At 35.9% G+C, this 25386-nt stretch overlaps 1 protein-coding gene across 5 annotated transcripts in view; it reads right to left on the bottom strand.

Moving 5' to 3' along the window:
* ATRX (ATRX chromatin remodeler) overlaps positions 1-25386 on the bottom strand; it is a 293312-nt gene that overhangs the window by 53426 nt on the left and 214500 nt on the right. For all 5 annotated transcript variants that reach the window (XM_082716012.1, XM_082716016.1, XM_082716013.1 and 2 more), the window contains 2 exons: positions 16697-16850; positions 11527-11633 (listed from right to left, as the gene is read on the bottom strand). In XM_082716012.1, the coding sequence (XP_082572138.1) occupies positions 11527-11633; positions 16697-16850 (261 nt within the window). The remainder of the gene's footprint in view (positions 1-11526; positions 11634-16696; positions 16851-25386) is intronic.

Genomic DNA, 25386 nt, shown 5'->3' with positions numbered 1-25386 from the left:
TGCCTGACCAATTTACATATTTTCCCCCAGAACTCCCCATCACCTTTAAAGTATTTCTTTATTTCTCCATTGCATTTTTAAACTATACATTTCCTGTTTGTTTCTTATTGGTCTTCCCTAACAAAAGTATAGCCTCTGGGAGGTTAGGGACCTGTTCTTTTTTGTTAGCATCTTTTTCCTCAGCATCTAGATTGTGCCTTGCACATGGTAGGTACCTTATATTTATAAAATGAAATGAACCCTGGAATACATTATGGGTTCTGTAAACAGCTAATTTAAGGTTTGCTAATGAGGCAGTGGCTTAGTGGTGACTCTTAACCCCAGTTAGGAAAGGAGGAGAGATCTCTTCACTTTTTTAGCAACCCAGGACCCAATATTCCATGTAAGATTTTGATTGGGGAAAAAGAGGAATTCTACCTTTTTTACTAGGTAAACATCTCAGTAAACCAATGACAAAGTGTGTCATATTATATTAACTAAAGAGCAAATGCTCCTTTTCATTACTACAGCGACCTAAGCAACCAATGCACCTGTATAAAAATAAAGACACCACCTGCCTAAAATTTACACAGGATGTTATTGGGGTTTTATTTCCTAAAAAGTTATTATATTTATTTTTTTAAAGATTTTATTTATTTATTTGACAGACAAAGATCACAAGCAGACAGAAAGGCAGGCAGAGAGAGAGAAAGGGAAGCAGGCTCCCCATTGAGCAGAGAGCACGATGTGGGGCTCGACCCCAGGACCCTGGGATCATGACCCTTGAGCAAAATGCAGAGGCTTTAACCCATTGAGCCACCCAGGCTCCCCAAAAAGTTATTATATTTAAAATGAATATAAGAGAAAAAATTATCAATATTATCAACAGAATTAGAAAATTAAAATAAAAAACAATAGCATTATATTCCAAGAGTACTCAAGGTACCACCATCAGACAAAAAAGAAGAGATCACAATATATTTTTTCACAGACTAGAACAAAGAATCCTAAAATTTGTACAGAACCATAAAAGACACTTAAAAGTCAAAGCAATCTTGAGAAAGAACAAAGCTGGTGGTATCATGCTCCCTAATCTCAAACTACACTACAAAAGATATAGGGGGAAGAGTCAAGATGGCGGAAGAGTAGCAGGCTGAAATGATATCAGGTAGCAGGAGATCAGCTATATAGTTTCTCAAACCATTCTGAACACCTACAAATCCAACAGGGGAATGAAGAAAAGAAGAGCAGCAATTCTAGAAACAGAAAATTGCCTGCGTTCTGAAAGATAGGATCTGCAGAGAAGTGAATCCAAAGTGAAGGAAGATAGACTACGGGGTGGCGGGGGAGAGGAAGGGCGGACAGGCAAGAGGCGGAGCAACAGACCACAAAATCTGAACTTTTAAAAGTCTTCTCAGGGAGACAAACCATAAGTGACTCTTAATCTCACAAAACAAACTGAGGGTTGCTGGGGGGAGGGGGGTTGGGAGAAGGAGGGTGGGGTTATGGACATTGGGGAGGGTATGTGCTTTGGTGAGTGCTGTGAAGTGTGTAAACTTGGTGATTCACAGACCTGTACCCCTGGGGATAAAAATATATGTTTATAAAAAATTAAAAATTTAAAAAAATGCTAAACAATAAAAAAAAAAGTCTTCTCCACTGAGGGACATCACTCCATAGGCGAAGAGGGGGTGGAGCCCTTGCGGGGACAGCATGATTTCAAGTCCTGCAGGGTCACCAAAGGATCACAGGTGTCTGAGTATCACAGAGTTCCCAGGTATTACAGCAAGGAAGCCAGCTACAGAGACAGAGCCAAGGAGTGAGCTCTCATCTCGGGGTTACCTTAAACAGTGATCTGTGGCACAGTGAGACCACTGCTCTTTGAGCAGGGGCCCCACAAGTGGCAGATCTGGGGAGACCTCCCTGGAAGAGTGACAGTGATCTGCTGGGTTTGGAGACTCCAGGTGGGGGCTGTGTGCCAGAGACAGAGACACTTGGTCACAGGCTGGGTGAGTTCAGCACACAGCCGGAGGCCAGGGAGATGGGAGTGACTGAGCGCTTGTCTCCGAGGGCACACTGAGAACTGGGGCCCTGAGCCCTCTGCTCCTCCGGGCCAGAGACTAGGAGGCCACCATTTTAACTTCCGTCCTCCAGAATTCTACAGAAAGCATTCAGGGAACAAAAGCTCCCGGGAGCAAACCCGAGCAGATTAATTAACCAGGCCCCTGGCAAGGGCAATGCAATTCCGCCTCCAGCAAAGACACTTGAAAATCACTACAACAGGGTCCCTCCCACAGAAGATCAGCAAGAAATGCAGCCAAGACCAAACTCACTTATCAAGGAGAACAGTAGAATTACAGAGGAGGAGAAAGCAAAGCATGGAATTCATGGCTTTCTCCCCATGATTCTTTAGTCTTGCAAAGCTAATTAATTTTTTTAATTTTATTTTTTTCTTATTCTAATTTCTTTTAACTTTTACTCTTTCCTCTTTTACATCTTAACTAGTTTATCTTAACAATACCTTTCATTAAAGTTATCTTTTTGAAACTTCATCTTTATAGTCATATTTTATCCATGATTATATCTAACTTTACTTTTTGTATAAACATAGGGTTTTCCTTCTAAAAAATTTTGGGATACAACTTCTTCTAATAGATCAAAATATACCCTAATTCTAGCACAGGGCTTTGTTCTAATCTCCAGCTAGAGAAAATTCTCTCCACTTTCTTTTTCTTTCTTTTCCCAACCAACTTATCAACTTCTTTTTTAGAATTTTTTTAAAATGTTCATCTTTACAGTCATATTCCATCCCTTCATCATGTTTACCCTTATTTTTGTGTGTGTGCATGTGTGTGTGTATATACACACACACACACGTTTTTCTTCCTTTAAAATTTTGCGAGGTAGTTTCTGCTAAGAGACCAAAGTACTCCCAAAATTAAGTGGGTGGCTCTGTTCTAATCCCCAGTCTAATATCTATATTTTCTTTTTTTTAAAATTTTTTTGAACTTCTTTTTACCCCTTTCTTCCCCCCCACAATTTGGGGTCTCTTCTGATTTGGTTAACACACTTTTTTTCTGGGGTCTTTGCCACCCTTTTAGTAATTTATTCTCTCCTTCATATATTCTTATCTGGATAAAATGACAAGGCGGCAAAACTCAACGCAAAAACAACAACAACAACAACAAAATACAAACAAACAAACAAACAAAAAACAAGAGGCAGTACTGAAGGCTAGGGACCTAATCAATACGGAGATTGCTAATATGTCAGATCTAGAGTTCAGAATGAGGATTCTCAAGGTGCTAGCTGGGCTTGAAAAAGGCATGGAAGATATTAGAGAAACTCTATCTGGAGAAATAAAAGCCCTTTCTGGAGAAATAAAAGAACTAAAATCTAACCAAGCTAAAATTTAAAAAGCTATTAATGAGGTGCAATAAAAAATGGAGGCTCTCGGGACGCCTGGGTGGCTCAGTTGGTTAAGCAGCTGCCTTCGGCTCAGGTCATGATCCCAGCGTCCTGGGATCGAGTCCCACATCAGGCTCCTTGCTCGGCGGGGAACCTGCTTCTCCCTCTGCCTCTGCCTGCCATTCTGTCTGCCTGTGCTCGCTCTCTCCCCCCCCCTCTCTCTGATAAATAAATAAAATCTTTAAAAAAAAAATGGAGGCTCTCACTGCTAGGATAAATGAGGGAGAAGAGAGAATTAATGATATAGAAGACCAAATGACAGAGAATAAAGCTGAGCAAAAGAGAGACAAACAACTACTGGACTACGAGGGGAGAATTCGAGAGAGAAGTGATACCGCAAGCCAAACATTAGCATAATTGGGATTCCAGAAGAAAGAGACAGGGAAACAGAAGGTATATTGGAGCGAATTTTTGTAGACAATTTCCCTAATATGGCAAAGGGAACAAGCATCAAAATCCAGGAGGTGCAGAGAACCCCCCTCAAAATCATTAAGAATAGGTCCACACCCCATTATCTAATAGTAAAACCTACAAGTCTTAGTGACAAAGAGAAAATCCAGAAGAGAGTCCACGACAAAAAGTCTGTAACATACAATGGTAAAAATAGTAGATTGGCAGTGGACTTACCCACAGAGACCTGGCAGGCCATAAAGAACTGACATGATATATTCAGAGCACTAAATGAGAAAAACATGGAGCTGAGAATACTATATACAGCTAGGCTATCACTGCAAATAGAAGGGAGAGATGAAAAGCTTCCAGGACAAACAAAAATTAAAAGAATTTGTAAACACCAAACCATCTGTACAGGAAATATGGGACAAACAACTTAAAACTCCTGTAATGATTTCTTTACTCTCTAAGAGAGATTTATATATAAAATTAATGGACATTAAATTAAAAAATTTTGATGAGTACCTAACAGCTATTCTGCCAATGACTAGTAAACACAGTTGTAGTTTGTCCCATATCTCTTACCAGTTATTTAAAATTTGTATTTTTAATAGAAGACAGAGAAATCAGAAAGATCTGGTGCAAAACAAAACAAGCAAAACTCCTGTTTTACCTAACCTCCAGTAGCAGCTGGCTATGTAACTTCTTATACTGTGGTTAAAAAACAAAAAACGGGCTCCTGGGTGGCTCAGTGGTTAAAGCCTCAGCCTTCAGCTCAGGTCATGATCTCAGGGTCCTGGGATTGAGCCCCGCATCGGGCTGTCTGCTCCATGGAGAGCCTGCTTCCTCCTCTCTCTCTCTCTCTCTCTCTCTGCCTGCCTCTCTGCCTACTTGTGATCTCTGTCTGTCAAATAATAAAATAAAATAAAATAAAATAAAATAAAATAAAATAAAATAAAATAATCTTAAAAAAAAAAAAAAACAAAAAACAAAAATCCCCACCACCATAAAATTTACCATCTTAGCCATTTTAAGTATATAGTTCAGTTGTGTTGACAGATCTCCAGAACTTTTTATACTTGCAAACTGGAACTCTATACCCACTAAACAACAACTTCCCATTCTTCCCTTCCCCACAGTAAGCACTCTTCTACTTTCTCTGTGTATCTGACTACTTTAGATAAGTGAAGTAATGAAATAATAAATGAATTTACACAGTAGTCACCTTTTTTGTGCTGGTTTATTTCACTTAACATAATGTCGACAGGGTTGTAGCATGTGACAGGATTTCCTTCAAGAGCTGAAAAATATTCCACTGTATATATACCACATTTTGTTTATCCATTCATCCACCAATATACACTTGGATTCTTTCTACCTTTTCACTATTGTGAATAATGTGGCTATGAATATGAGTATACAAATATCTTAAAACCAGCCTTTCAGGGATGCCTGGGTGGCTCTGAAAGGGTGGTTTTAAGATATAAGTTGGTTGGGCCACTGCCTTCAGCTCAGGTCATGATCCCAGCGTCCTGGGAATCGAGTCCCGCATAGGGCTCCTTACTCAGTGGGGAGCCTGCTTCTCCCTCTGCCTGCTCTGCCTGCCGCTGCCTCTGCTTGTGCGCGTGTGCTCTAATAAATAAATAAAATCTTTAAAAAAATATCCTTTCAATTCTTTTCAGTATATACCCAGAAATAGTATTGTTGGATCATTTAATTCTAGTTTTAATTTTTTGAGGAACTGCCATAAGGATTTCCACAGTGGTTGTATCATTTTATAATCCCACCAAGAGTGTGCAAATGTTCCAAATTCTCCACATCATCACCAACATGTTATTTACAGATTTTGACAGTAGCCATTCTAATAACGTAAGGTTATATCTCATTGTGGTTTTTATTTGTATGTTTCTCTAGATCATTTGTATATTATCTTTTAGAGAAATGTCTATTTGAATCTTTTGCCCATTTTTTGAATCAGGTCATCCATTTGTTATTGAATTATAGTAGTTCTTTATGTACTCTGAATATTAACCCCTTACAAGATACATGATTTGCAAATGTTTTCTCCTATTCAGTAGGTTGCTTTTTCACTCTGAAAATGTTAAATTTCATGTTAGGTATATTTTACAATAGTGTTGATGATGATGATAAAAACTATCCACAAGAAAAACCCAGGTCCAGATGGCTTCACTGCTAAATTTTGGCAAACATTTAAAGAACTCATACCAATTCTTCCCAAACTCTTTCAAGAAACAGGGAAAGGGGGGTGCCTGGGTGGCTCAGTGGGTTAAGCCGCTGCCTTCGGCTTGGGTCATGATCTCAGGGTCCTGGGATCGAGTCCCGCATCAGGCTCCCTGCTGAGCAGAGAGCCTGCTTCCCTCTCTCTCTCTGTGCCTGCCTCTCCATCTACTTGTAATTTCTCTCTGTCAAATAAATAAATAAAATCTTAAAAAAAAAAAAGAAACAGGGAAAGGAAAACTTTTGAACTCATTAAATGAGGCCAATATTAGCCTCATATCAAAACCAGACAAAGATATTAAAAGAAAACAAAACTGAAAACTAGTTATATCTTATGAATAAGGATGCACGAATACTCAACTAAATACTAATAAAAAGAATCCAGGAACATATAAAGACAATTATACACCATAACCAAGTGGGATTTATCCCAAGTATACAAGGTTGGTTTAACATCTGACATTCAAGGTAATGAACTAAATCAGTAGAATTTTTAAAAAACCAGTATGATCAACTTAATAGATGAGAGAAATCATTTAACAGTATCCAACACCATTCATGATTTAAAAAAAAAAAACCACTTAAAAAGCTGGAAATAGAAGGGAATTTCTTCAACTTTATAAACAGCATTATGAAAAAACTACAACTAACACCATACTAATGGTGAAAGAACAGATGCTTTTCCCCCAAGATTAAGAACAAGAAAAGGATGTTTGCTCTTGCCACTTCAACACTGTACTAGAGGTCCTAACCTGGAAACTGGGCAAGAAAAAGAAATAGAAGTAATCCACATTGGATATGCAAACGACATAATCCTGTATATGGAAACTCCTTTAAATAACCACTTAAATTCTTTCTACAGTTACATTGTTAGTGTATAGAAAAGCAACAGATTTCTGTGCATTGATTTTGTATCCTGCTGCATTACTGAATTGCTATATGAGTTCTAATAATTTGGGAGTGGAATCTTTTGGGTTTTCCACATAAAGCATCAGGTCATCTGCGAAGAGAGAGAGTTTGACTTCTTTGCCAATTTGAACACCTTTTATTTCTTTTTGTTGTCTGATTGCTGTTACTAGGACTTCAAGTACTATGTTGAACAACTGTGGCGAGAGTGGGCATCACTGCCGTGTTCCTGATTTAAGGGAAAGACTCTAAGCTTTTTCCCCACTGACAATGATATTCACTGTGGGCTCTTCACAGATGGTTCTTATGAAACTGAGGAATATTCCCTCTATCCCTACACTCTGAAGAGTTTTAATCAAGGAAGGATGCTGCATTTTGTCAAATGCTTTTTCTGCATCAATTGAGAGAACTGCATCGTTCTTATCTCTTCTCTTATTAATGTGTTCTATCACATGATTGATTTGCAAATGCTGAACCACCCTTGCATCCCAGGGATAAATCCCACCTGGTCATGATGGGTCATCCTTTTAATGTACTGTTGGATCCTACTGGCTAGGATCTTGTTGAGAATTCTGGCATCCATATTCATCAGGGACTGGTCTATACTCTCCTTTTAGATGGTGTCTTTGCCTGGTTTTGGGATCAAGGTAATGCTGGCTTCATAGAATGAGTCTGGAAGTTTTCCTGCTGTTTGTATTTTTTAAAACAGCTTCAAAAGAATAGGTGTTATTTCTTCTTTAACTGTTTGGTAGGATTACCTGGGCCCTGGACTCTTGTTTTTTGGGAGGCTTTTGATCACTGGTTCAATTTCGTTACTGGCTATTGATATTTACCCCAAAGATACAGATGTAGTGAAAAGAAGGGGAACATGTACCCCCATGTTCATAGCAGCAATGTCCAAAATAGCCAAACTGTGGAAGGAGCCAATATGTCCTTCAACAGATGAATGGATAAAGATGTGGTTCATATATACAATGGAATATTACTCAGCCATCAGAAAGGATGAATACCCACAATTTGCATCGACATGGATGGAACTGGAGGAGCTTATACTAAGTGAAATAAGTCAAGCTGAGAAAGACAATTACATGATTTGACTTATATGTGAAACATAAGGAACAGCACGGAGGACATTAGGAGAAGGTAGGGAAAAATGAAAGGTGTGAAATCAGAGAGGGAGACAAATTATGAGAGACTATGGACTCTGGGAAACAAACCGAGGGTTTCAGAGGAGAGGGGGTTGGGGGGAATGGATTAGCCCCGTGATGGGTATTAAGGAGGGCACGTATTACATGGAGTACTGGGTGTTATACACAAACAATGAATCATGGAACACTACATCAAAAACTAATGAAGTACTGTATGGTGACTAACATAATAAAAAACAAAAAATAAAAAATAAATAAGAATATTCACTTAAAAACTATTAGGACTAATAAAGGAGTTAATATACAAAACTCATTTTTTAAACATTTGCAGTAACTATCCAAAAATATAATTAAGAAAATTGCATTTACAATATCAAAAAGAATAAAATAAATAAGAATAAGTATACACTAAAAACCACAAAATACTGGTGAAAGAAAATTAAAAACCTAAACAAATGCTAAAACTTTCTATGTTCATGGATCAGAAGATTTAATACTGTTAAGATGGCAATACTTCCTAAAATGAAATACAGATTCAATGTAATCCCTTATCAAAATCTTATTTTTTTAAAGATTTTATTTATTTATTTGACAGACAGATCACAAGTAGACAGAGAGGCAGGCAGAGAGAGAGGGAGGAAGCAGGCTCCTGGCTGAGCAGAGAGCCCAATGTGGGGCTTGATCCCAGGACCCAGATATCCTGACCTGAGCTGAATGCAGAGGCTTTAACCCACTGAGCCACCCAGGCACCCCTCCCTATCAGAATCTTTATCAGAATCCCTATGCTGATTTCTCTGTAGAAATCTACAAGGTGATTCTAAAATTCATATGGAATTGCCAAGGACCCAGTACAGACAAAACAATCTTGAAGAGCAACAAAGTAGGGGGACTCATGTTCAAAATTTACATAGCGACTCCTCTGATGGATCTAGGAAAAGAAAATTGAAAACCTTCTCCTATAAACATCAGGGTGCTATGCTAAGTAAAATAAGTCAGTCAGAGAAAGATAAATACCATATGATCTCATTCATATGTGGACTTTCAGAAAGAAAACACATTAACATGGCATGGGGGGAGAGGTAAAGAAACCCTAAGAGACTCTCAAAGATAGAGATCATACTGAGGGCTGCTGGAGGGAGGTGGGTTGGGGATGGGCTAGACGAGTGATGGGTATTAAAGACCTGGGTGTTGCATGTAAGTGATGAATCACTGAATGGTACTCCAGAAACCAATATTGCACTGTATGATAACTAAAATATAAAGAAAAAAGAGTAAAAAAAAAAACCCTCTGGAAAGGATTCACCATTTTACACGCTATTAAGAATTTGTGATTTGTAATTCATGGAAAGAGATCAAAGATCAACATTAACAGGAGTCTGCAAGAAGTTGAATCCAACCCTCATGGATGACTTTAAGAGAAGTAACTGCAGATGTGGTTGTAATAGCAAGAGAACTAGAAGTAGAAGTGAAGCCTGAAGAAAGAACTGAATTGCTATAATGTCATGATAAATCTTGAACAGGTAAGGAGTTGCCTCATAGGTGAGCAAACAAAGTGTTTTTTTGAGGTGGAATCTATGCCTGGTGAAGATGCTGTGAAGATTACTGAAATGACAACAAAAGATTTAGAATATAAACTTATTTGATAAAGTAGCAGCAGGGTTTGAAAGGACTGACTTTACTCCAATTTTGAAAGTAGTTCTACTGTGGGTAAAATGTTACCAAACAGCATTGCATGCTACACAGAAATCATTTGTGAAAAGAAAGGTCAATTGATGCTGCAAACTTCACTATTGTCTTTTTTTAAGACATTGCCACAACCACTTCAATCTTCAGCAACCACCACCCCGATAAGTCAGCCAACATCATGGCAAAATCCTCCAGCAGCAAAAAATTACAACTCACTGAAAATTTGGATGATGGCATCTATTAGCAATAAAGTATTTTTTAATTAAGGTATACACATTTTTTTAGCTATAATGCTATTGCACACTTAAAAGACTACAGCATAGTGTAAATACTTCTATATGTCCTGGGAAACAAAAAAAAAAAAAAAAACACAACTAATTTGACTCCCTTTATTAAAGTATTCACATTATTGTGGCGGTCTGGAACCAAACTCGCAATACCTCTACGGTATACTTGTAATAAAACGAAACAAAACAGAAGGTAAGTGTTGGTGAAGATGTGGAGAAACTGGAGCCCTTGTAAACGGCTTGTGGAAATGTAAAATAGTGTAGTCAGTGGAAAACAGTTTACTGGTTCCTCAGTAAGTTAAAATTACTATATGACCTAACAATTCCATTCCTAAGTATATATCTGAAAGAAGTGAAAACAGATGCTTAAATAAATAAAAATTTGCATACAAATATTTATCATAGCACCCACAATAGTCAGAAGATGAAACAGCCCAGATATCTAGGAATAAATAAATGGATAATCAAAATGTGGGTATTATCCATACAATGGAATATTATTAGCTCTTTTTTGTTTTTCAAAATTGAGCTAATTTAATATTGTGTTATTCCTAAAGTAATGGTCAAAGAATGATGATGAGTAATCTGGATACTTTTTTCTTGTATTGTCTCCTAGGAAAACTTTTTTTGTTGTTGTTAATTTTATTTTTTTTTTCAGTGTTCCAAGATTCACTGTTCATGTACCCACACCCAGTGCTCCATGCAGTATGTGCCCTCCTTAATACCCACCACCAGGCTCACCCAACCACCACCCCCCCCTCCAAAACCCTCAGTTTGTTTCTCAGAATCCACAATCTCTCATGGTTCGTCTCCCTCTCCAATTTCCCCCGACTCACTTATCATTAGCTCTTTAAGGCCTAATGAATGAAGTGCTGACATATGCTACATGGAAGAACTTTGAAAACATACTATGTGAAAGAAGCCAGTCCCAAAATACTACATATTATATGAATCCATTCATATGAAAGTTTCAGAATAGGTCAAACTGTAGAAATAGAGAGTAGATTCATTAGTGACTGCTTAAGATCTGAAGAAGCGGAAGGCAGGGGTAGGAGAGTAATAGCTAAAGGGTACAAGGTTTCATTGGTGGTGATTAAAAAGGAGAAAATTGTAGTGACAGTTGCACAACTCTATGAAAATACTAAAACCACTGAATTGTTTACTGAAAATGGATGAACTGCATGATATGTGAATTATCTCAATAAAGCTCTTTATAAGAACAAAAAAATCTTACTTCATGTTATAATTGCAATAATAAAGACCATATTTATATAGATAAGGATAAGAATAATGTGCAGAAAAATGGATATATTACAGTTGTGTGTCTGGGGAGTATTTTTTCTTTTATTGTTAAAATGTTTGTATAACATGTTTAAATGAAGGTTTCAAAAAGTTATGATACAGAACTGTTTGTAACTCACCTTTATAAATAAGAGGTTTATCTTTATCTTCTGTCTTTTCCCTACTGGCCAATTCAAGAAAATCTTCAATCAAGTCCAGAGATATGAGAGACTGGCTGAAAACAAGGCTAAAAAACAGATGATTGTTCATGGATTAGAAGGGTCACGTAGTAAAGATATCACTTCTTCTCAAATTGACTTACAAAGTCAACACAATTCTAATCAAAACCACAGTAGGAATTTTGAGAAATTAACTACTATAAAGTTTATATGGGAATACTGAGTAGCCAAAACAGAGTAGCCAAAGTAACTTTGAAAGAGAAAAAGTTGGAGGCCTAACTCTACATGATTTCAACACTTAAAAAGCTAGAGTAATCATAATGGTATAGTACTCATTAAAGGACAAACACAAATGGAAGAGAATATAGAGGCCAGATATAGAGCCACACAAAACAGTTAGCTAAATGGTATTTCACAAATTGGCAAAGACAATTCAGTGGAAAAAGGATCTTTTCAACAATGGTCTTGACAGAGTTGGCAAAATTCAACAACCATATGCAAAAAATAAAAATGAACTTTGGCCTAAACCTCCCACTTTATAGAAAAAGTAATTCAAAATGGAGCACAAATCTGATTTTAAAATGTAAAACTGTAGAATGTTTATGAAAACTCCAGGAAGAAAATACTCATAACTTGGGGTTAGACAATTCTTAGATATAACACCAAAAGTATGATCTATGGGGAAAAAAACTGATAAAGTAGATTTCATCAAAATTAAAAACTTTTAGTGTACAAAAGAAACTATTTAGAGAATATGAGAAAAAAAGTGTTAACTATTAAAAGTATTTCAGTAATTTTAGGCTTGTAAACATTCTAAAATACTTTGTTGTTCCATTTCAAACATATCTGCAGATTGCTGATTCTCCATCTGAGAAGTTTTCTAACTCCTGTTTTGAGCCATGAAAACCATTTGTTCACATTAAGTTTTATGTGGTATTAAAATGTAATAAATAATTTCAGGTGCACAATATAGTGACTCAGGACTTGTATACAACAACCTGGTGCTCATCACAACAAGTGCACTCTTTAATCCTCATCATCTATTTAACATGAAACTAACATTACACTGTATGTTAACTAACTAGAATTTAAATTAAAACTTTGAAAAATATATGTAAGATACATATACATAGAATATAAATAAACAAATAATAAAAGGGCACCTGGGTGGCTCAGTTGGTTAAGTATCTGACTCTGATTTTGGCTCTGGTCATGATCTCAGGGTTGTGAGATCGAGCCTCAGGTCAGGCCCCATACTCAGCTGGGAGTCTGCTTGAGATTCTCTCTCCCTTTCCTTCTGACTCACCTTCCAACCACCCCACTCACACTCTCTCAAATAAAAAAAAAATCTTTTTAAACAAACAAAGCAGAGTTTTTCAGGCCTTGGGGAGAGAAGAAGGTAAAAGTGTCACTGGCCCCTCAGCCTCTGCTCTAGCCTTCTCTTCACCAACTTTCATGGGCTCTGAAAAACAGTGCGAAAACCACTGCTCTCATCTATCCCATTGGTGAGAAGTGGACATAATTTTAAACAGGAAATGAAAAACTCTAGAAAGAGAATAAAGGATAAAGGAGGGCTCATTCTCTCCCCTATATATGCAAAAAAAAGTAGATCAGTATACAAGGAACTAGATACCTGTCCAAGCATACTGTTTGGTATTATTTGATTCTGAAAGTTGTACTATAGGAGAGAGATGCTTTTATGACTCCAGAAGATCCTTCAACATTCACTGCTTGAAGTCTTCAGATTTAGTAGTAGAACTAAAAAGAACAACTCAAGTTATGAAACAGCTGTTGGGAGTTTATAACATGTGCACTGGCTATTGTATATGACTTCCTAAACTCCGCACTATGCGGTTCTACTGTCTCCCAGTTGGTACTCCTAGAATACTGGTAAGGAAATTATCTCTTCCTAGTACTCAGTTTAAATGACCAACAGTCTTGATCCCTCAATAGATTATTTTTCCTAGAATCAAACACTTTATTGAATTAATTCTTTTTGAGCTACAAATTAAGTTTTCAGCAGCTCCTATAACTCAGAAACTTAAATTCTTAGAAATACTAATTATTTATTTAATTGGAATTAATCTGGAATTTGGGGTACTATTCTGGAAAAAGGCTGACTTGAGCCTGCATTAAAGCTGGTTCTGGGAACCACTGAGCTCAGAAAAATCTCACTATGAGAAAGGTGTTATTAGGACTAACTGGCTACATACTATTGGTTATCTCTTAAATTATTTTCATCCTTATATAAACTATTTTGGCTTTATGTATTTTATTAATGACCCATATAAAAATATAGAAGCAATACAAATCAAATTCATACATACCAAAAAAACTAGAAATTAAAATTCAACCAAAATTTAATGCTTAAATGACATAAAATAAGTGAGAAGGGCTGGGCTGAATCCAATAGTATACTGGAATTAGCTGTAACTTGCTTTAAATAGGAAATTGGATTGGTAGCCTTTCTTCCCACTACTGTTGGTAGCTTAAGATTGGCCACAGTTGAGAGTAGTTTATCATGGTTATCAGCAAATGCCACAAATTAGGGCTTAACGTGCTTCTTTGCTTTCTCTGTTATCATTTTTTGGAAGTCAGTTGTCAAACATTTATCAACACACCACTGGCTAAAAAATCACTAAAATTCATTTATCTCTTGCCTCATGAAATATCAAGTTTTCACTTGGGTCAAAAGATCAACTGCACAAATAGAGAATACATGAATCTGATTTGACACCAGTTCTTCTTTAAAAAAAAAAAAAAAATGAGTCTCAGTTGACCGTAAGTTTAATATGAACTAACAGTGTTATTTAGATGTTAGAAAACCTCTCTATTGGATTGCATGGATGGGAGTACAGGGTCTAGAATAAAGAAGAACCAGTTTCACTACAACTCTGTGTTAATCAAAACTCAGCTGAAGTATTTTGTTTACTATGACCATATCTTGAGATGGGTGCTAAAAAACTGAAGTATGTTCAAGACCATATGGTCAGGACTGAAACTGCCATACAAAGAATAGATCAACGAACTCAGAAAAAAAGCTAAGAGTGACATGAGAGATGAACCCACTATTTTTTGAAGAAGAGACAATTGAAACCGTAGTACTGATGTCTGCCACCCACACTGAAAGGTATCAGGAAAATAAGATGAACAGATAAACAGATATGTATGTTATGTAATAAAGAAAGTACAATATAATACGGAATACAGTATAGATTCTAGGTGACAGGTATATGAATATTCACTGTAAAATTCTTTCTGCTTTTTTTATGTTTGAAAATTTCCACAAGAAAATGTTGGACAAATAAAAAATAGTGGTAATCACAGTTATCGAAATGCCATAGTTTTATAGTCCTAACACTGATAATGTCTTTCAGTTGGGACTTATAGCTTAAAAAAAATCACTATGAGTCTTAAAAAAGGCAGTAGATATGTTTAATTTTAAACCATAAGGAAAAAAGCTATAGGGATAAAGTACAAACTAAAGGACATAATTTCTAAAAATATGAAGTATTCAACTATAGGTAGTCTTCTGAAATAGCAAATGTTCTATTATGGGAGAGGTTAGGAGAAGATCTATGATGAACATGGTAGAGGAGATTCTTGCACTGGTTAGGAAATTAAAAAAACACCCAAATCCCTTTCACACTCTTAAAATTTTTGTATGGTACGCAAATAAAAATTTTAAACTACCTACACTGATGGCAGAAAAAAAGCATGAGCATGTCACAGCAATAATCTGAACTTTTAGGAACTCTGAATTCAAATACCCACTTTCTACTTGCATCTCTCATGGGTATTTAATAGGCCTCTGAAACTTAACATGGCCAGAGCAGAATTCTTTACTACCTCTAATAAACTTAGTTCTTCACTACTATTCTCCCTTCTAGTAAATAACACCATGATCCACCAGCCACTGAGTCTGGAAGCCTGGGAGTCATCTTTGACTACTCTCATATTCTTACTGCCCTGCATTAATATACCAAATCCTATTGCTTCCATTCCAAAACATATCCTTTACCTCCATTACTACTAACTCCATGATAGGTCAGCATCATCCCTTATCTGAACCACTTGTTTCTGTATAAAAAAAAAAGTGGCAATACACAGCAAAAATAAATTTTAGTGAGTACTTACAAAGTACAAGGTACAGTGGTTAATAAACTCACTATCCAGTGAAAAGACATACAAGTATGTATATCAGAATGTGTTAATAATAGAGGTATATTAAAAGATGGAACAGAAATATTAGCCATGGATCTATTCTCTTCCCAAGAAAGTTAAAGGAACTAAGTTTGAAACTTTTTTAAATAAAAGGTTCATTTTAAGCTTTATGTTAAATTGTTATTAAAAGAATCACAGATACATGTTAAAAATATTTTACGAACATATGTTGGCATGTTGTAACAAACTAAAAAGTCAGCCTGGTTCAAAAATTTTTAATAATTATTTATTTTTTTTATTAACATATAATGTATTATTGGCCCCAAGGGTACAGGTCTGTGAATTGCCAGGTTTACACACTTCACAGCACTCACCATAGCACATACCTTCCCCAATGTCCATAACCCAACCACCCTCTCCCTCCCGCCCCCAACCGTCAGTTTGTTTTGTGAGATTGAGTCTCTTATGGTTTGTCTTGGTTCAAAATTTTAAATGTTTTTTGAACTGTAATTTGAAGGATGAAGCCAAGAACAAAAACAAAGGAGAAAGGACAGAGAATAGTTGAAGAGGTGAAATAAAGTCTGAGAGGTACCCACTAGATTTGGGGGTTAAAAGGTCACTGAGTGACTTTAGGGGAAAAAAATCTCAATAAAGTAGTAACCACATTGCATGGATTGAAAAATAATTTTTAAAGATGGTGAAATATAGATATCCACTAGAGACCTGGCTCAAAGAAATAAGTCTGGTGCAACAGCCAGAAAGGGAAAATAGCACTGAAGAAACCACCAAAATATGTACTCAGAACTAGTGGGTGAGAAGGAAGACAGTTGTCTATCACTACACTACTAAAGAAATTACATCTCCAGACAGGAAGAAAACAAAACAGATTTCTTCCAATAAATTGTTTAAACAACAGAAAGGTTATAAAAAGGTTCATTTATATAATAAAAACAGGAGAGAAACTTACACTTTATCCCCAATTTCCTCTGCCATTCGAAGAATTTCAAAAAGAAGTACCATTTTTCCAGAATGTTCTAAAACCTCAGCATCAGCATCTGTAACAAAATCTTTGTACCAGTCTGGAGCTGGGCTGCTTGGATTAGAAGAGGAAGTAGCTTTACCTAAACAAAATAAATGAAACATAAATAAGTAGGCAAATAAGGAAAGAAACTCAAAAGATCCAGAGAGGATTAAGCAAGAGACCTAGAGAAATGGGGAGGGGGGAAGAGGAGGGAAGAGAAAGGAGGAAGAGAGAAGGAAGAAGAGGGAAAAAGGGGATGAGGAGGAAGGAGGGCACCCTCTTGCAAAAAGAGAAAAAAAGACCACCCAAGGAAAGAGAGAGCTTTACTGTATGGAAAAGACACAAGGTGGGGAGTGGAGTAGAGGAGACAAACTGAACTCTAGAAGAGGGAGAGAGAGACAGCGAGTGGGACACACACAAACAGGTATATATGAATGCAAAAGAAGAAAAACATGGGAGGGGGGAGGCAGGCACAACAAGTAAGAGAATAAGCAAGAGAAAGACCCCAAGAAAGTACAACCATGAGAAACAGTGCCTGGGAGCAGTGAATTCAAAAACCCGAGACCCTAAGAACAACCCCAGCCCCCAGCCGAGAGAGTATAACTCGCAACACAAACCCCAAGAGACAGAGACTGGGAGACAAAAAGATCTAAAGAACCAAAGAGAAACAGACAGAGGCAGGGAGAAGAGGGAGGGAAGAGAAACAGACGGACTCAGATCAAGAGAGAAAAGATCTTAGGGGCAGGAAATATTTCACAGTCCCAAGAGAAGTCTGGAAAACAAAAACGGATTCATCCCAGAATGATCATATCATGTTAATTCATTTTGTTATTTTCCCCACAAACTTTGATTATAAAGGATATAAGAAAGTAACACAAAATAATCTATTTAATAACTAAATATAAACAGTTCGATTCAAAATTAGGAACATAAGGTTTACCTGTTTTTGTACCTTCCCTCGATTGCTTTTAATGCAAAGTATTTTGAGTTTTTACATATTTTTGTTATACATATTTTAAATATTCACAAAAGTATACAAAATATGGTGAATAGCCATGTTCCCACATCCTATCTTCATTAAATTTTACCACTTGCTAAATATGCTTCTGATGCAGCTGACACCTTATATGTGACCATATCAAATCTCATTCTCTTCTTTCCCTTGTGTTTTTCTGAGAGGTACCTAAAATCTAAATTCTATTAAGCTATGTGAAATAAGTCATACTAAGAAAAATAAATACCATAAGATTCTACTCATAAATGGAATTGTAAAAAATGAATAAACAAACAGAAAGCAGGATCAGACCTATAAATACAGAGAAAAAATTGATGGTTGCTATAGGGGAAGGAGTAGGGGTTTGGGCAAAATGGGTGAAGTGGAGAGGAAGATGCAGGCCTCCAGTTACAGAACGAGCAAGCCAAGGGAATCTAAAAACAATACAAAGCAAAACAAATGAATAAACAAATAAAAAGCATAATCAGACCTATAAATACAGAGAACAAATTAAGTCACTGAATAAAAGGCACATGATATTGTCAATAAAAGTAAATTAAATTGTAATAGCAATGTGAAAGGACAGATGGCAGCTACACTTGTGGTGAATATAGTGTAATGCATAAACTTGTCAAATAACCAGGTTGTACACCTGGAACTAATGTAATGTTGAGTGTCAATTATACTAAAAAATGTAAAAGAACAAAATAAAATTTATATCAAAATAAATAAAATCCTAAATTCTGTATTTACTATTTCTTTGTATGCTTTTATGTATAACTAAACTGTACATTATCTTTCATGTTTTCAAACTATATGTAAGCAGTACATACTGGTTTTATCTTTCTATGACTTTTCACTAAATGTAGTTTTTCATTTTTCCCTCAAAGTGAAACTTATTCAATCATTCTAACTGCTTTGTAGAATTCTACTGCATGAATATTTCATCATTTATTAGCTCTCCTCATATGCATTATAAGCATTATAAGCATCTCTTTAGTCATTTCAAAAATACTTAAATTATTTCTAATTTTTGGCTACTATCAAATGAAAAATTTTGTTATATTTTTCTAGAATACTGTCTACTTCATCTAAGTTTTAAATTTTCTGACAAACGTACACTTCTGATTTTTAAAATTACCACTTTAAACATAATATAGTCTTTATCAAATATTTCTATTATCATCAAAGGGCCTTAAGAATCTAATTATGCTATTTGTTTTGTGTGTTAACTTTTGCCAGGCTGACTGCTTATTTTGTTGCTAACTTTTTCTAAAGTTAATTGTTCCCTCAGGTATTCTATCATTTTTAAAAAAAGATTTTATTTATTTATTTGACAGAGAGAGACAAAGCAAGAGAGGGAACATAAGCAGAGGGAATGGGAGAGGGAGAAGCAGGCTTCCTGTTGAGCATGGAGCCCGACGCTGGGATCATGACCTGAGCCAAAGGCAGACGCTTAACGACTGAGCCACCCAGGCGCCCCATTCTGCCATTTTTATTTTCATTTCACTTTCAATGTAGCTGTAATACGTGAGAACCCTGGGTAGAGATCATACATCTCCACTCTGCATCTGTTTCTGCCGGGTGCTCTAGGGGATCAACAATGCAAGATGACTTTTGAGGTATTGCAGCTTGAGATTTTTATTTATTATTTATTTTTAAAAGATTTATTTATTTATTTATTTCAGAGAGAGAGAGAGAGAGAGAGAGCGAGAGAGAGCGCGCACGCCTGTGAGCATGGGTGAGAGGGGCAAAGGAAGAGAAGAAAGAGAATCTATAGCAGACTCCCTACTGAGGGAAGAGCCCAACAAGGGGCTTGATCCCACAACCCTGAGATCATGACCTGGGATGAAATCAAGAGTTGGTCCCAAGTTCAATTGACTGAGCTACCCGGGCATTCCGTCATCTTGAGATTTTTAGACCAAGTAACATAAATTCAAATCATAACCTATGTTAGCCCTTGATTATGAATCCAAGGAAACTATTTTTCTCAACCTGGAGACCAGGGTGAAACAGATAAGCTTCCCTGAAATCTCCCTGAATTGCTAGGCAAATTTTTTTTCTATCCAGTTTGTCAATGGACTACATACCCTTTGAAGAGATTCAGCTTTAATCTGGGTTCGAAAAACTTTCCACCTTATACAGGGGTCAAGGCCTTGTATCCTATTCCTGGGTAGGTGAAAACCAAAACTGCTAGTCTCAAGACTAGCATATCCCTAAGGCTTCCACAGCACACGTTCCTGAAATTACTGTTATAATGATCAGTTCCTGGGGTGCCTGGGTGCTTCAGTGGGTTAAGCCTCTGTCTTCGGCTCAGGTCATGATCTGAGGGTCCTGGGATCGAGCCCCACATCGGGCTCTCTGTTCAGCAGGGAGCCTGTTTCTCCCTCTATCTCTGCCTGCCTCTCTGCCTACTAGTGATCTCTGTCTGTCAAATAAATAAATAAAATTTTCAAAAAAAGATTAATTTTTTAAAAATTAAAAAATTTTTAAAAAAAAATTATCAGTTCCTCCTTTGTGTCTGGGTCCTGGTGATTTCCACTACTTATACAGAGCTCATTATGTATTGATATTCAAGCCACAATGAACTACTGCTTAAACATGTCACATATTTGCAAGAACCCACAGCTTTCCTTGAATGTTTTATATTATTTTCTCCCCTTTGTCACCTGGAAAACTTCTTTTTATGCTTCACTATCCTTCAGGAATCAAATCAAATTTCATCTTAGAAAGCCTCCTTTGCAAGGCTGGCCCTATGTTGTTGTCTGGGCACTTGAATCATACACAGCTCCTTGTACTAATATAAAACTTTCCCTGATAAGACTGGCTCATTGTTCCTAGACTGTCTGTACAATGTGGTTTGTTCTGAGCAAACCTGTTTTCTTTCTGGGCGTCTGAGATTTGGTAAGAGTCAGGCAGATAGTGTGTTTAAAACACATAAAAAACTTAGGTACTTGGTCTCTAATGAGCTTCCTCGGTAGATAACACTTTATATACACTATCATAACATTTCTGGAGAAATTAGTACATCTTGGGTGACTCCATTGGGAGAAGACTCTTAGAAGGTTATGCCTGGTTTCCTCTGGACTCTACCCCATCTGCTTTTTCCCTTTGCTGATTTTGCTTTGTACCCTTTCATTGTAATAAATTATAGACCTGAATATGACTATATGCTAAGTTTTGTGAATCACAGAATCTGAGGGTGGTGTTGGGTGCCACTGACAAACAACTTATCAAGCCAATGTCAAACCAAACTCCTTTCTACAACTGGCAAAAAAACAAATGCCTTTAGGGAATACCCAAATATATAAACCCAAATATACTAAAGGTAATTTAACTAAAGTGAAAATGTTAGCAATAAAAAAATGCTAGCACAAAGTTAGTAAAAATAGTAATTTCTGTGCAAAAGATTCCATTCTAATTTTGATCCTATTGGATATAATCAAATTACTTTACAGTAATGTCTAAAAAAATAAAAACTGATATAGGAAAACAAGGGCTACTCCAGTTAGTAAGTACCCAGAATATGTAATTAGAACTTACAAACAGGTATTTCACTTTGAATACTCTTATTTCAATATCCACATGGATTAACTGTTATTTCTATTGTAACTTTGATCTTATATATATATATGACAAGAAACAGCACATTAATTAATCAAAGCCACTCCTTAATACCCACTCTGGCTATCACACAATGCTTACAAAGTAAGGCACTAAAGAAGTACAAACAAATAAAAAGCAGCAACTTTAACCCTAATTTCTTGAAGTACATTTTTCTAAATATATATTTAACTACCGTATTTGTGTCAATATACACTGAAGTTTATAAAGAAAAGCAGCAATATCATTAAAGTATTATGTATCTATATAGTACTAGTAGTAGAACATTAAGTTCCATGAATGCATTTTATTGACTAATATAACCCAAGCTGCTATAGCAGTGCCTGGACCATATTAAGCACTCAAATAATATTTGTTGAATGAATAAATGTGGTACGTTAGTGCTAATATTATGGTCCTACATCATGTACAAGGATTCTGTCACAAAAAGTTTATGTCCATATAATAAATTGTATACATTTTAAAGTGTAAATGCTAACCAATAAAGATTAATCTAAAAAGAGCAAAATATTAAACGGAATACTTTGGTTTTAAATTTAAATTCCATTAATTAGAGTTTAGTAATTCACCAATCTTATATAATACCCAGTGCTCATTACATCATGTGCCCTCCTCCATGTCCATCACCCAGTTACCCCATCCCCACCCCCACTCCCCTCTAGCAAACCTCAGTTTGTTTCCTATGCTTAAAAATCTCTTATGGTTTCTTTCCCTTTCTGATTTTGTCTTGTTTTACTTTTCCCTCCCCTTCCCCTATGATCCTCTGTTTTATTTCTTAAATTCCACATATGAGTGACAGCATATGATAATTGTCTCTGATTGGCTTGTTTCTCTTAGCACAAAACCCTCTAGTCCCATCTACATCATTGCATATGGCAAGATTTCATTTTTTGATGGCTGAGTGGTATTCTATTATGTATGTACATATGTATGTATTCTATTATGTATGTATATTCTTTATCCATTCATCTGTCCATGGACACCTGGACTCCTTCTATAGTTTGGCTATTGTGGACATTGCTGCTATAAACACTGGGGTGCAAGTGCCTCTTCAGATCACTACATTTGTATCTTTGGAGTAAATACCTAGTACCGCAATTGCTGCAAATTGAATACTTAGAAGTAGTTTATATATTTATTTACTCATAAAACAAACTGTCCTAATAAAATACTAAAACACAGAAATAGGAATACTGTAAGGTTAACTTAAAAGACTTACTCAAGATGTTGCTTCTGTAAACATTCAGAAAGCTACTGTAAAAAGAATTAGATAGCAACTCTAAAGTAAAAATGAAATACGCAGTTAAAATATTATTATAGCTCCATTGTAGCCATCTACCTATTTAATATCTATTTTATATTCCAAATACAACATTTTGGCTCTTAATCTTTCCTATTCAAGTTTTCTTACATTTCCTATCAGAAAGTAACTATGTTTTTAAAAAAGTTACACAGTGTCAGCTATATATGTCCATGTACTATGGACATATTTGAAGTTAATCTACATCTAAAAAAAAAGATTTTTATCATCATTTGTTCTGAAAAATATTTCTAATAGACTATACATGTACACATCTGAAGAAAACATAAAATAGATATGAATGATTTCTATTTGACTGCACATGTCTAAAATGAAAATGAAACAAAGACCTTACACAGGTAGTCAAAATCTGTCATTTGGAAACCATAGCCTTCCCTAACTGCTTTTAAGTTCACAGTATGTAGCCATCTCTTCTCTGTTCCAATTCTTTCCAAACATTTTCACCTTATGACATAAATGAAAAATAATGCTTACATAATGTACCAGGAGAAAACAAAAGAGGCTACTCATTTCTGGAGGTGACCCAGTTGCCTCAGACCCTACCTATACTGCTAGGAGATGAAGGGAGCAAGACCTCAGCACTTTTATTTAACCTGTTTACAGCACAGAATGAGACATACTGGTTTCTCTACTCTCCCTGTTCTCCTAAAAAAGTTACAGAAAAAAAAATTTCAGCAAGAATATTTTAAGGGAAAAAAAGAATATTTTAAGAAAACCATTCCCAGGAACACATAAATTTTAAGCTATTTATTTCCAATTCTGAGATGACTGAGGAGAAATTTAAGTGAAAAGTCGGACTGGGAGAGAAGGGAGGGAGATAACAGAAGCTTCCTATTAAACTAGAACCATTCCTTTACTATTCTTAGAAGAATGCTCTTTAAATCTAACTGGAAGATTAACAATAATAATAAATTGCCTTTATGAGACAACAGCAGAGAAGAACAAAGAGGAAAACTTGGTAGTTTAATTTTTACTATCCCCCTGATTTCTAAGAGAAGTAAGCCAAGGTCTGTGATTCGGCTGCTTATTCCAATGAGGTAGTGAAAAGAGAAATGTCTTATATTTTTCTTATTTTTTGAAGGTTTTATTTTAATTCCAGTAAGTTAACATACAGTGTAGTATCAATTTCAGGTGTATAATATAGTGACTCAATACTTTCATATAAGACCCAGTGCTCATCATAAGTGCACTCCTCAATCCCCATCACCTATTTAAGCCATTCCCTCATCCATCTCCCTTCTGGTAACCATCACTTTGTTCTCCATAGTTAAAAGTCTATTTCTTAGTTTGCATCTCTCTTTTTATCCTTTTACTGTTACAATTTGTTTCTTAAATTCCACATATAAGTGAAATCATATGGTATTTATCATTCTTAGACTGACTTATTTTGCTTAGCATAATATTCTCTAGTTCTATCCATGTTGTTCCCAAATATTTCATTCTTTTTGATGGTTGAGTAATATTCCATTGTAATTATATATCACCTCTTCTTTATCCATTTGTCTGTAGATGGACATGGGGGCTTGTTCCATCATTGCTATTATACACATAGGAGGGCATATATCCTTTTGAATTAGTTTTTTGTATTTTATGGGTAAATAGCAGTAGTGCAATTAAGGGATCATAGAGTAGTTCTATTTTTAACTTTCTGAGGAATCTTCATATACTGTTTTCCATAAGGGATGCACCAGTTTGCATTTCCACCAGCACTGCAAAACTGTTCCTTTTCTTCCATATCCTCACCAGCATCTGTTGTTTCTACTACTGATCATTTTAACTATTCTGACAGGAGTGAGGTGATAGCTCACTGTAGTTTTGATTTGCATTTCCCTGATGGTAAGCAGCCTCTGTTGGCCATCTATATGTCTTGGGAAAATGCTTATTCATGTCAGCTGCGCATTTTTACTTCAATTGTTCATTTTTGGGGTGTTGAGGTTTAGAGGTTCTTTATATATTCCAGATGCCAACCCTTTATCAGATATGTAATTTGCAAATATTGTTTCCCATTCCAAAGGTTGCCTTTTAGTTTTGTTGCTTGTTTCCTTCACTGTGCAGAAGCTGTTTATTTTGATCAAGTCCCAATAATTTATTTTTGCTTTTTTCCTTTTACTTCCCTTGCCTCAGGAGACCTATCTAGAAATATATCTAGAAACAACTTGCTACAGCCAATGTCAAAGATATTACTGCCTGTGTTCTCTTCTAAGATTTTTATCTTCTAAGATTTAATCCATTCTGAATTTCTATTTGTATAACACAGTGGTCCCATTTCATTCTTTTGCATGTTGCTGTCCAGTTTTCCCAACAACAATTGTGAGAAAACATTGTTTCTCCCATTAGATATTCTTTCCTACTTTGTCAAAGATTAACTGTCCATAGAATTGTAGCTTCATTTTTTGGTGTTCAATTCTGTTCCATTAATTTATGTGAGTATTTTTTTTACCACACCACACTATTTTATAGTATACATACTATACTATATATATATAGCATACTATACTATACATATACCATACTATACCAGTATAACTTGAAGACAGAAATTGTGATGCCTCCAGTATTTGTTTCTTTTTCAAGGTTGCTTTGGGCACTTAAGACATTGGTGGTTCCATACAAATTTTAGGACTGTTTGTTCTAGCTCTGTGAAAAATGCTCTTGGCATTTTGATAGAAAGAGCATTAAATATGTAGACTGCTTTAG

Source organism: Mustela nivalis (genome assembly GCF_964662115.1).
Source record: "Mustela nivalis genome assembly, chromosome: X".
Classification (NCBI taxonomy): Eukaryota; Metazoa; Chordata; class Mammalia; order Carnivora; family Mustelidae; genus Mustela; species Mustela nivalis.
This window is presented reverse-complemented; position numbering and strand designations above follow the sequence as displayed.